The sequence below is a fragment of the Lepisosteus oculatus genome, chromosome 16, assembly GCF_040954835.1.
Source record: "Lepisosteus oculatus isolate fLepOcu1 chromosome 16, fLepOcu1.hap2, whole genome shotgun sequence".
Classification (NCBI taxonomy): domain Eukaryota; kingdom Metazoa; phylum Chordata; class Actinopteri; order Semionotiformes; family Lepisosteidae; genus Lepisosteus; species Lepisosteus oculatus.
The window spans coordinates 2,647,930-2,660,109 of NC_090711.1; the positions used below are offsets into that span (position 1 = coordinate 2,647,930).

A 12,180-nucleotide genomic window follows, 5' to 3' on the forward strand; every position below is an offset into this window, starting at 1 on the left:
GGTTAATTTCAGTTAACATCTGACCAAGACTTGTCCACTTAGTTTAAGTTGTTAAGGTCTGAGAGAATGAAGTTCCTAAGGACAGCAGTTCCCATATAGCACTGTCCCAGGTCACTGGCGATTCAAAAGGGAGGAGCGCCACCTACTGGTCCACTAACAAGTCGCTTACTTACAGCAGGAAAGAAAACCGGTTCAACTTGGAAATGTCCCTTCCCAGTACTGACCACGCCCAGCCATGTTCGAACCATAAGCTCCTCATGGTCTGCACCAAGGTCTCCTGACCTGCTGTTCTAGATCTGGTCAAAACGGCATCTCAGGGAAAGGAGCTGTTTGAGCCCTGAAAAGAAGAAAATATAAAAAATTGTGCACAACACACTTGAGAAGCGCTGTTGCCAGCCTTGGCTGGGTTTGCAGGTTTAGTGCGATGCAGAACTCGTGAAGCTGAAAGTTCAGGAAAAATGGTGAGACTTGCTTGTGTTCCGGTGATGGAGCAACATAGCTGTCGATGTGTTTTAGTCAGTATCTGTATGTAACTCAAAATGCTGAGGGATTCACCTTTTCCAGCACAGCAGGACAACCAGCAGATTTCGGCAGGTATTTCCCAAGTGAATGCAATTGAAAGTTACGGACTGTTAATTTCTACGAAGTCACACAAGGTAGGATGGCAGGCTATTAAGATCAGATTTTTATTGTTCCCTGAGGGGGATTTGTTTTGTACAGGGAGAAATTGGTAAGGATCTACACTTCAACAGAGCTGCTGACTCATCAGGGTTTTTCCCACCACCAGACTTCCTCTTAAGCAGGGACCTCTAACCCTGCTCCTGGAGAGCCCCATGTTGTTGGTCTTGTAGGTCACCTGTTACTAATGATACCTTATGATCTAGTTACTGATCAATTAAGCAAGCGATATATTCATGGGACAGAACTCAGCAGGTCTGCAGGGGCTGAAGGACACTCAGTCTACAGCTTGGGTCGATCTCCGGATAGCTTCATCTTATTAAATCTACCTGCTGAACTGGTCCCAGTGACAATGCTGTAAGGAAGTGGCCGATTTCATGGTGACCTATAAGAGCTGCCGTGTTGTGTGTGTGTGTGTGTGGGAGTGGGGCTGGACAGTGGGATCGCACCGATAGGCTGACAGCAGGCTCGACTTCGCCTGCCTGCCTGTTTGCTTGGTTTAGAGGTAATTGCCCAGGGCCTCCTGTGTATCCAGTGTGCGTCGGTGAAGGAGGGATCCGTTCGGTCTGTAGCAGCCAAACCTGCTGGGCGAGTCAGCGGTTGAATCTGTGTCTCCCTGTAGCAGGGGAGGGGGCAAGAGTGGAGAGGGAAGGTGTCACAGCTCCCTCAGTCACTCCTCTGCACTCTGCGGGGAGGCAGTGAGATCACTGCAGGATGGAGGTTACCTGAGAGTCAGATCGGAGCAGGAGACGGGGGAGTGAGAGAGAGAGAGAGAGAGATATATATACAGTGAGCAACTGACCCCAGTTAGGGGCTGAGGAAAGTTTTCAAAATGTCCATCACTGTGAACTTGAAGAGGATCACCAACTTACCAGGGAAATATGACCGAAAAGTAGAGCTGTCGTTCAGAGGTGAGCATCCTGATTGATATTTCTGATATGTATAGATTTGTAATCTTTTTTTTTCGTCATATATATTCGAGGAATCGAGAGGAAAATGGGCCGAGTGAAACAGGGACTTGTATCTCCGTAAACATAGGGGAAGTTAAGTTATTTTTTCCTGGATTAATTTTTAAATTGCAATGGCCTCTGGTATCGGAGCAGTTTGACTGTGATTTAATTGATCTAAGATCTAAGAAATACAATCGGCAATAGATTGCAGATATGAATGGTGATGCTAATTTTCCATTTGTGACTAAATGAGATCACGAATGAGTATATGGGAAGTCTGCACGCTGTTCCGCTGAGCTCTGGTGTTCTGATAGTATTATTAAAGAGGGAGAGGGTTACGGTGTTATAGTTTATTTCTCACTATTATACTGTAACGCCAGAAGCCCCCTCTGTTGCCGTCAGAGCCCGGTTACTGGTTGACCTCCGAGAGGTGGGAAGTTCCAGTGCTGGGCGCTGCTCTTCCCTGTGTGTCTGGACAAGTCTTCTGTCGAGGACCAGCAGCCCAGGGGTGGCTGAAGGCTGAGGTCACCCAGAAACCAAGGGCTTGACGGCTTGTTTTCTTGGAAGGGCGATTCTGGCCTTGTGCTGAGGATCAAATGAGACAATTTAAAACACTCCTCTTTGGACGGGCTGTTGAATTTTAAACATTCGTGAGGGGTGCAGGGAACTCCAGTCCGCACGTAATAATCCAGCACAGGTGTAGTGCTAACATCCATTTGCTGTCTCTTAACAAGGCAAGGGTACCCTCGTATCTTTGCCTGTTTTTTCCCCACAATGCTCAGTTCACACTCCGGAATGTAATGATTCCTTTAAAGAAAAGCAACCTGCCATTGTAAATTCTCTTATTTCTGGAGGATTAAGTTAACGCTTTCCCTTTGTGTCCGAAGAGCCTGCCTAGCCCTTAAGCTCTTTTACTTTCCGCCTGGCTGTATTTGTCTTCAGTACTCCTACCTCAGAGCTTAGGAACCATTGTCTCAGCGCAGTAAAGCCTGCTTTTCTCTGCCAGAGCCTTCGAAAAGCACAGGCTGAGTACTAGTACCACACAGCCGGTCCTTCGTAGCTGCTGCAATCTGAATTGGCTTATTTAGAGACTTCTTTTCATATTAACTTATTGGACACTTTTGTTGGAATTGACTTACAGAGAGTTTCTTTTTGTAACGCCTGACTTACGAAGACGCCTTCCACACATGGACTATCAGTGACGCAGGGAATCGGTGGCTTGAACTGGGAACCAGTCTTTTACCACAACCACAGGTCGACATACAGTTTGGCAGACATCACGCCCTTGTGATGTCTTTACTGGATTTGGGCTGAATGACACAAAAATCAAGACGAATCTTTGTACCAACTGAAGTTATAACTACTATTTTTCTTTTGGGGGTATTAAGCAATTTGTGAAAAGGCTGCCATCACTGGGCTAGGTTTACTTGGGGGACCCCTTCGCCCATAAATTAAAGGGCAAAAAAAAATGGGGATTCAAGTTTTTAACTTGCTGTTTAGGAGGAACAAACCCTGCAACTCACAGCTCCCTTCCTCCAGGATGAGAAGAATTCGGGAGCTGCCCCAGTTTGCCCAGGGATGTGACTGTTCCAGATGGGAGCTCTTCCCTCTGGAGCCCTGAACTGATCTCCTTACTGCTTGCTTTCTTCCAGGCTTTACGCACAAAACCAGGATCCTGCAGTGCGAGAACGAGGCCGTGTTCAATGAGGTACAGTAGGGATCCAGGAGGGTTCTGTGCTTTCCAGTGTGTAGGAGCTCTCACAGGCTCATCAGGTTTATTATTTTCATTTTAAATTCATTGGAGCCTTGTTATCCTACTTGACATCTGCCTGGAGTTTAAGAGCCCTGGTCCAGGACAGTCGCCAATGATTCATTCATTGTTATTAATCAATACCTAGTTATTGATTAACAAAGCAAGTAATTTATTCAAACAAGGGATATCTGGTCCTTGAGGCTTGAGGAGTGTTCAGCTTTTTGCTCCAAATGGACTCCAAATCACCCACTTGATTAATCACAACTAAATTGTTCAGTTCAACTAAATTGAATGTTTTTTCCCCCCTAGAACCTGCTGAGCTGGTGTTTTCTGTGTGTTGGTTGTTGAAGCATGCTGTTCTTAATCGGGGATTTGCAATTCTAGGGAATTTGCATACTTCGGGGGGGAGGACAACAGAATGTAGTGAGAAGGAGGATTCCTGAAGGCTGTGATGATCTAGTTGGTTTACGATGATGCAAACTGCCCGTTTGCACCTCTTATACAAACTATGGTTCAGCAAGGAGATCCAAGAACTTAGGGGACCCCCAGGAGGACAAAGTGGACCAGGGCAACAAACCCCATTATTTTGAATCCTTTGATACAATTAGTGCACCTTGATTCTACATCCATTTTCTAACCACTTCTTTCAATTCAGTGTCATGGGGGAGCTGGAGCCTGTGGTGGCAGGCAGGGGGGGAAGATGGGGTACACACCGGGCGGGGCGCCAGGCTGTGGCAGGGTACATACAGACACAGGCGCGCACACACTCACACCGGGGACATTTTCATAGGAGCCAATTTGCCCAGCAGACAACACGACTGTGGGAAGACACCGGGGAGAACGTGCAAACTCCACACAGACAGCTTCCCAGGTCTGAAATCGAACCCGGGGCCCCCCGCGCTGCGAGGCAGCAAAGCTGACCATTGCGCTGCGCTATTTTCTCCATCCAATTTAAGCGGGGCAGCAGCTCAATTTCTCTACACGCCGGTGTGAGTTCTCCAAAGTCCCCTGCTCATAAACTCTCAGGCTTTAAAGGTCCTGTCCTGGAGCTGAAGGGGTTAAGGCCAGCGGCGAGCGGGCGGGGCTGTTCCACCCCCCGGAGTGGATACAGTGTTTGTCTCGCTCAAAAGCTTTGCTCTCCAGCAGCGCCTGTGCCACCGGGGTGAGTCATTAGTCACAAGGCCAGACTGAGGCGGCCCCCTGCCATCCCCTCACTAGAGCAAACACTGCGTACTGTGACAGGCTCCTGCAAGGCCACTGATTGCACTGCGTTAAACTCCAACAAACCGCTTCAGGAAGGTGGGGTGAATAAAGCGATTAATAATAATAATAATAATAATAATAATAATAATACTCCTTACACTTACAGTACAAAGCTCTATTCTGCACACTCCACTCAAAGCACTTTACAGGTAATGGGTAATGAAGATCACATCTTCAAGGAGGGCCCTCGGTCTGTGGCTGGTCCCTGCCAGTTCTCTCCTCTCCTCCGGGTCAAGATGAACGTTAGTGGTGTTTGGCCTGAGAGCCGGTCAGCAGCAGGCCCCCGCTGGAACACACGGAGCCCCCCCCACAGCAGCGTTAGCGTGCAGGGGAGGCCCCTCCCCCAGGAACAGTAAACGCCAGGGAAGATTACAGAGCATGCTTGTTGGATTCAAACCCGCCCCATTCACGGGGTTAAAAAAAATCGACCTGTCGCCAGAGAGCAAGGATTTCCTGTGTCAAGGAGTACAACCTGTCCGCCTGTCTGTGTTTGGTTTAACTCAGACACTGTTCAGCCTTTTCTTTCCTTCCCCTTTCCTCTTCCTCTGTCTGCTGCTCCCTGTCTGTAATGTGGAAAAGCCATTTTTGATTGAGTCCGGCAAACTGATATTTCTCCCCTCTGTGGGTTCCATCTGTGTGTGTGGAGGGGAACGATAGAAGAAACGATCTCTCCTCTTTCATCCATTTCTGTTATTTTGTGTGCGAGAGAGTGTGGGTGTTCCGGGACAGCAGGACGGGCCGAGCTCGGTGCTACAGTACTGCCTGCACGACGAACGCTGACCCGCTGTCCTGTACTCCTACAGCACTTCCGCTGGCCTCATTACGGCAAGCTCATCAAAGACGAGATGCTGTCTGTCAGCGTGTACAACTGCAGCAAGGTCTTCAGCAACAGGTGGGCTCCCGGGCAGGGCATCCAGCTCCCAGTGTACTGCAGCTGGAGCCGGTCCAGGTGTTCCACGCTGCCGCTGCTCGCGTATAAGCAGGGAGGGTGTCAGGGCGATGTCAAACCCCTAGCGTCCTGCAAATTGTCCAGCTCTCCCGCGTCGGGGCCCTTTGGTACGGCGAGTCTGTGTGCCGCTTGCCTCCAAACCTGGAGCTGCTCGAGAGACGAGGCCCCGAATCCCAGGACTCCCTGCAGACGCGGCGCAGAGCAACACTTGAGCAGTATTGCCCCCAGATTTCTATAGCAGCCCCTTTCATATACTACATAGGTAGTACGATTTGCATGTAAAAACTTGTAACTAACCTCTGCTTTGGACATGAGCATCAGCCAGGAGGGAGTTTTGTGCACTGTCCTCTTGGGAACAGGTCCCGCAGTGGAGTGTATAGTTGGAGTGTCCGGTCAAGGTGTCCAGTGTCTGACTGTCCTCACTGTCCCTCAGGCTGCTGGGGAAGCTGGTCATCAGTCTGCAGCACCTGGTGGCAGCTGGGAGGCTGCTGCTGCAGGAGCCCCTCACCGACAAGAGCCAGAGCCTGACCGACGTAAGCCTGACCCGCGCCCCCATCTCTTCCCATCACTGCAGAGGGAGGGTGTATTCCCAGTCACTGCAGAGAGCGGGTGTTTTCCCATCACTGCAGAGAGCTGGTGTATTCCCATCACTGCAGAGAGCTGGTGTATTCCCATCACTGCAGAGAGCCGGTCTATTCCCAGTCACTGCAGAGAGCGGGTGTATTCCCATCACTGCAGAGGGAGGGTGTATTCCCAGTGACTGGAGAGAGATGGGTTATTCCCAGTCACTGCAGAGAGCTGGTGTATTCCCAGTGACTGGAGAGAGATGGGTTATTCCCAGTCACTGCAGAGAGCTGGTGTATTCCCAGTGACTGGAGAGAGCGGGTTTATTTTGGACCCCAGTTTTGAAGTTCAGTCAGGAGAGAGAGGGGATTCAACAGGTTACCCCTCCATACCACCCCCCCCGCACACACACACCCTCAAAAAACGGACAGTTATTATAATTGCATCCTTGTAGCTGAGAAAAAAAAACATTTCTGTGTTGGTGTAGCATGGAAACACAACCTGAGGGTATTTCTGCAGGAAAATATAGTTTACCTCTGTAAAGAGTACAATATGCTGTACCTGCCGGGTTTTGAATGCAGTCTGTTATCGGAAACGGTTGTAGTGCTGCCCTCACAATGGGAGTCAGACTGCATTCCTCAGGTATAGCTCACCTCCCTGAAAGCCTGCTCAGACCTCAGTGCCTGTCAGGGTATCTGTGAAGCAACAGGCAGATCTAATTGGAGATGTAGTTTCCAGATCTGGATACAAAAAATATAGTGTCCTTTTCACAGGAAGAACTGGAAATCACAGTAAACTGGATTGGCAACTATTTAAACATTCAGCTCTTCTTTCCTTCAGTTGTAACAGGCCAGTTCCGGTCCTGGAGGCCTAAACACCTGCTGGTTTCTGTACCAGCCCAGCTCTGTTACACAGCTCAAAACTTGATTGAGTTAATTACAGGAGCCATTTGAACTGTTTGATTATTTTCAGCCTTTAATCTACGGCATTTCCCCAAGTAATATACATTTCCAAACCTTTTGATTTGGAAAAACAAAACTTACAAACGTTCCAATCAAGCAATGTACTACTTCAATTAAGGCAATTAAGCTCAACTGGAACGAAAACCAGCTCAGCAATTAAGCTCAGCTGGAATAAATCAGTCTGATTTTATTGCAGTGTTTGAATTCTCCAAATTTGTCGCAGACAAAGGGGACAATTTAAAAAAAGTAGTGAAAGAGCATTTAGATTTCAAAATCACAGGCTCTTCATTACACAAAGAGCGGTGAGGGTCTGGAGCAAACTACACAGCCCCTTGGAATGGGAAGTGCTTGTCCGGGAGCCTTCAAGAAATGGATGGGTGAGATTGTTGGATAGACGGCTGAGTGAGTGAATAAATGAATAAATGAATGAGTGAGTGAATAAATGAATGACTCCTTTTCTTCGTCCCAGATCTACATTGAGCTGGATGTGCGGTATCACCCTGTGGAAGGTGCGGCAGGCAATTGGGCAGAAGACGACTTCCTGTTCTACGAGGAAGCTGACAAGTGAGTGGGAGACCCACACCCTTCTCCACCCCCATCAGCAGGGAGCACTGGGGTAACGCACCAAACCCACGCCCCCGTGCTCATTATATTCCCTTCTGACTGAGCGTCCCTCTTTCCTTCCCACACAGCTCTGGACTCGTCATCAGAAACGTCGGCTTCTCCGAGCCTGGGTAAGCTGCTTCTTCACGAAACAATGTGTTGGAGATAGGGGAGGGGTTAGGGCTAGGGTCAGGATCAGGGTTTTACTTATTAATGTAAAGTCAGGATGCTCGCTGTAGTCTTTATGTCTGCCCGTTAATGTATTTCGTTTATAACATTTGAATAAATGCAACACCTATTCTGAACTCTGGATAGTTCTGTACGATATATAAAACAGTAATCTGGTGTTCCTCTCGAAGGGGGGCGAATGATCTCCATTGTCTCTCAGGGAAGAGAGGCTCTGATGTTGAAAAACGAAGCATCAGACCTTCCTGTTCCCGCAGCTGTGTTTTCAGAGGCTCTTGCCTCTGGACGGATAATCTTGCAGGAGTCTGGAAGCTTGAGGTCGGGCTTTTGGAAAACGAGCACTCAGGCTCTGCAGGGGCGGTGAGGGTAACGGTCCGGTAGAGGAGAGGAGGGGGGGGGGCCCAGTCTTAGCTCCGGCCCCCCCGGTGACCCCCGGGCCTCCGGTGTTCCCAGGACCAGGCAGGCGATCCGGCCGGAGCGGCTCGACCGCGAGACGCGGAAACTGGGCCGGAGCCTGGTGAAGACCGGCGAGGAGGACGACGAGGACGAGGACGACGACGACGACTACGACACGGCGGACCTCGAGTGCGCCAACATGACCTTCACCGCCATCCTCAGGTCTGTCCCGACGCTTCCGGTCTGCTTGTCCCCCCCAGTGAGGGTTATTCACCTCTTCCTCTCCTTACAAACACGCCTCTCGATGGGGAGCTCCAGCCGCTGGGGAAGCCCATGCTGAAGCGACAAGCCGCAATGCCCGGAAGCCCCTTTAGGGGGAGCTGGCTTGTTGTCTGAGGGTTTCTAATCGGCGCGCTTGTTTGCTCTTCCTCACAGCCGCTGCAGGTTCCTCTCCAGGCACGAGCTGGCCACGGTTCCCAGAGTGCAGAGCTTCCAGGTACAGCGCTCACCGCGCACACCAGGCCAGCTCTGGGTACAGCAGGGAACAGCCCGGGCCTCCGAAAATGATCGTAGTGGCGCATGTCCCAAGGTCTAGGCATTTAGAAACAAACTGCCATTAAAAATCAAGGCCTCCAGGAGGGCCACAGTCCTGTATGTTTTCAGAAGAATTTCTCAGCATTTCAGGTGCTGCTGGTTTAAAGAGGCATAGAAACCTGCTGGTCTGTGGCCCTCCAGGGCTGGACAGGGAACCCCTCACTGCAACATGGAGATCTTCAGGTGGATGGATGTCTCCCAGCATGCAGGGAGATGGAAAAGCATTCCAGTTACAACACGCGTGAAAGACTGTGATGGGTGGTTCTTGATTGTCCTTGGTTGATTAGTAGATTGATTGATGTTGGGGTTCAGTGGTGGGAAGAAGGTGGAGTATCTCTGTCACTTTGAGCTTGACCCCAGTAACGTCTAGAAATGGGTTTGAGGTCCAGGGTCTCAGTCTTGGCCTTGTCCCAAGGAGGACAGGATAGTGCCCTGGCCTCTAGAAGTCCTTAGCTTATAAAACCTTAGCACTGATGTGAATGGGGTCTTGCCCTGACCCCATCAACACTGAGGAGCCAGAGTGAATGAGAACACGGCACGGACTTACCTGCTGCCCGATGGCATCCTGTCTCCTCCCCCCGCCCCTCTCCCGCAGGTGAACGTCAACGTCATCGAGGCGCAGAAGCTGGTGGGAGTCAATATCAACCCGGCCGTGTACGTGAGGGTGGGGGAGGAGAAGAAGCACACGGCCACCCAGAAGTCCACCAACTGCCCCTTCTACAATGAGGTGAGCTGCCCGCAGCACACTGGCTGTGACGGGCAGAGCATGTGCCATCACTCTGACCCACTCCCACTCAGGACAGCTCTCTGGCATTCCTGAGAGCACAGTGTTGGTTACAGTGTCGCGGTGAGGTGGGCATTACAAGACAAAAACATTGGACGCAACACGAGCTTCAACACTGAAGTAAAGCACACCGGTGGAGATGAAGACGCCTTCCCAGTCCAGCTTTCTCTTCACTGTCTCTCGGGGCTACTGAAGCAGAGACTTCGATAGGAAATTAGGGGACCTTGAAGTTGTTCATCAGTTATCACAGCCTTAAGGGATGCTAACCTGTTTGTAGGCTATTATAGAGCCGCATATTGTATTTCCTGTATTCTCAACTGCTGTTAACTGCTTGTCTCCACAAGGGTAACCAGATTCCAATTAATGCCGTTGCAATTCCTCTGCTGTTATGCTAGAAGGTGTTATGACTCTTTTTTCCCTCTCTTTGTTATTTCCAGAATTTTATGTTTGAGTTCCAGGAGACCCAGGAGGTTCTCTTTGACAAAGTTATTGAGATTTCAGTAAGTGTCCTGGTGTTTGAATTCTCCTCTCCTCCAGTGCCAGCGTATACAGGGAAAAGACTGCCATCACATTGCCTTTTCTCTTTGAGGTAGCAAAAGCCTCAAAGGACTTTCCAACACATTCCCAGCTTTTCCCTTTTGCCCTGCAGTTAATATTGGTTTGTTCAGGGACGTTGATGTGGGATGGTCATTTGTGGGCTTTCAAAATAGATGAGATTTTGACTTTGAGCTGTTTGCAGCAGTTACCTGCCTGCAGAATGTAACGTTCCTGGGATGCACACCTTTCTTCAACTCTTCCAGGTGGTTCACAAAAAGACCTTGGCGTTCCTGATGACCCGGATCGGAACCTTCAAGATTGACATCAGCACAGTCTACAACCAGCCAGGTAACCGTGAGCAGATCTTGCAGTGAGGGCTCCCCATTGCCCTTATGGCCTTTGCCCCTGTGGTCAGTCATGCAGCTGGGGCTGAAGGAGCTTGTGAGCTTCATTGCAACCCATTTCTAAATTGCAATTAAAACAATTGCTCAGTTAACTATTTAAATTAGCCTTATCTTAGCCAGATCTTAATCAGCTTAATCAGATGGAGGATGATGTTCAGAATTCTGATGCTGTAGATCACAGCTGAGTCCCACACTGCAATCAGTGTATTAGCTCTGTTAGTGGTTTGTTTGCCTTTTTCTGTGGAATTTAAGCAATTCAGCAGAGTTCTACGGTACGTTGATAAGTGATCTAGACACTGTCTTGTGAATTTGCACAAAAGCAGCAATGATTACTGCAGAATGATCATGACCTGTTAATGCTGGTGAGAGGTTCGAAAACAGAAATCACCTGCATACAGGTCCTAACGCAACAGTGTGTGTGTGTGTGTGTGTGCCTCTCCTGGCTCAGACCACAGGTTCTACCAGAAGTGGGCCCCCATCACGGACCCGAAAGACACGCGGACAGGGATCAAAGGTTACGTGAAGTGCACAATCAGCGTGGTGGCCAAGGGGGACTCCATGGGCATACCCAGCATCCCCACCGCGGGCAGCCAGAACGAAGACATTGAGAAGTGAGTGGCCCGCAGACCTGCAAGAGCACCATGGGGCCGGCAACCACAGAGCGCAGGAGAGCGGTCCGAAGAGAGGTGGAAAATACCATGCTCAGCTGGAAAAAAAACAGAACCGTTGTTTTTTCACTGGTGAATCAATCCATAATCAATTGGTCGTTAATTCCACTGCCTTTTTTAAGTAATCCTCAAGTTGTTAGGGATTCATCGATAATTGGCTCAGATATGCAGGGGACGGGTTGTTCTGAAAACCTCGGGAGTGGCTGGGAGGGTCTGATGACTGCGCAGTATTCTGGTCTCGCCAGTTTCCTCTTTCAGGCAGCCGGTGCCCCTTCCCAGACTCCCCTGCCTGATTCCAGTGCCCTCTCGCTCCCTCTGCAGGAACCTCCTCCTGCCCAAGAGGATGCCGGCGGAGCGGCCCTGGGCCAAGTTCGTGGTGAAGGTCTACAAGGCGGAGGGGCTGCCCAGCATGAACTCCGGCTTCATGGGCAGCTTCTCTAAGATGATGGGCGAGAAGAAGGTCTTCATCGACCCCTATGTGCAGGTCACGTTCGCCGGCCAGCAGGTACGCCGTGGCGCCGTGACGCGTCTCTTCGACAGCCGGGGCCTGGAGCTCGTCGGCCGAGCGGGGAGCTGGTCAACACCGCTGGGTCTCGCGCCCGTCCCCGGGACGGTTTTCCCCTTGTTCGTGTATACGAATTCACGGTCAGGATGTCAGTGTACCGTACGAACAGGGCCATTTCCCGCATCTCTTCGTGTGAGTTACTTGTGACGGGATCAGAGACCAAAACTGCAAACAGCAATGGATGCTTCAGCCCGTCCCTCATAACTGGGCATGAAGAAAGACGTAACAAGACCAAAACCAGCTTCCAGTTCCACCCTGGTCTGGTGAGAAATGGTAGAAGAGAGAATCCCAGTGCTCATACCGTGTGGAGGAATGCGACCTGGC

The 12,180-nt window shown here is 50.1% G+C and overlaps 1 protein-coding gene across 2 annotated transcripts in view; it reads left to right on the forward strand.

Annotated features, from left to right (window-relative positions):
• The first annotated feature begins 950 nt into the window (after positions 1–950).
• Positions 951–12,180, forward strand: part of fer1l4 (fer-1 like family member 4) — a 36,457-nt gene continuing 25,227 nt past the window's right edge. The window contains exons 1-13 of one of the 2 annotated variants that reach the window (XM_069179581.1): positions 951–1,589; positions 3,281–3,336; positions 5,448–5,536; positions 6,027–6,126; positions 7,589–7,683; positions 7,812–7,853; positions 8,362–8,526; positions 8,740–8,800; positions 9,494–9,625; positions 10,120–10,182; positions 10,483–10,567; positions 11,072–11,234; positions 11,613–11,796. In XM_069179581.1, the coding sequence (XP_069035682.1) occupies positions 1,511–1,589; positions 3,281–3,336; positions 5,448–5,536; positions 6,027–6,126; positions 7,589–7,683; positions 7,812–7,853; positions 8,362–8,526; positions 8,740–8,800; positions 9,494–9,625; positions 10,120–10,182; positions 10,483–10,567; positions 11,072–11,234; positions 11,613–11,796 (1,314 nt within the window). In that variant the 5' untranslated portion in view covers positions 951–1,510. Of the gene's footprint in view, positions 1,590–3,280; positions 3,337–5,447; positions 5,537–6,026; positions 6,127–7,588; positions 7,684–7,811; positions 7,854–8,361; positions 8,527–8,739; positions 8,801–9,493; positions 9,626–10,119; positions 10,183–10,482; positions 10,568–11,071; positions 11,235–11,280; positions 11,364–11,612; positions 11,797–12,180 lie in introns of those variants that run through there. The other variant, XM_069179582.1, reaches the window with a different exon arrangement.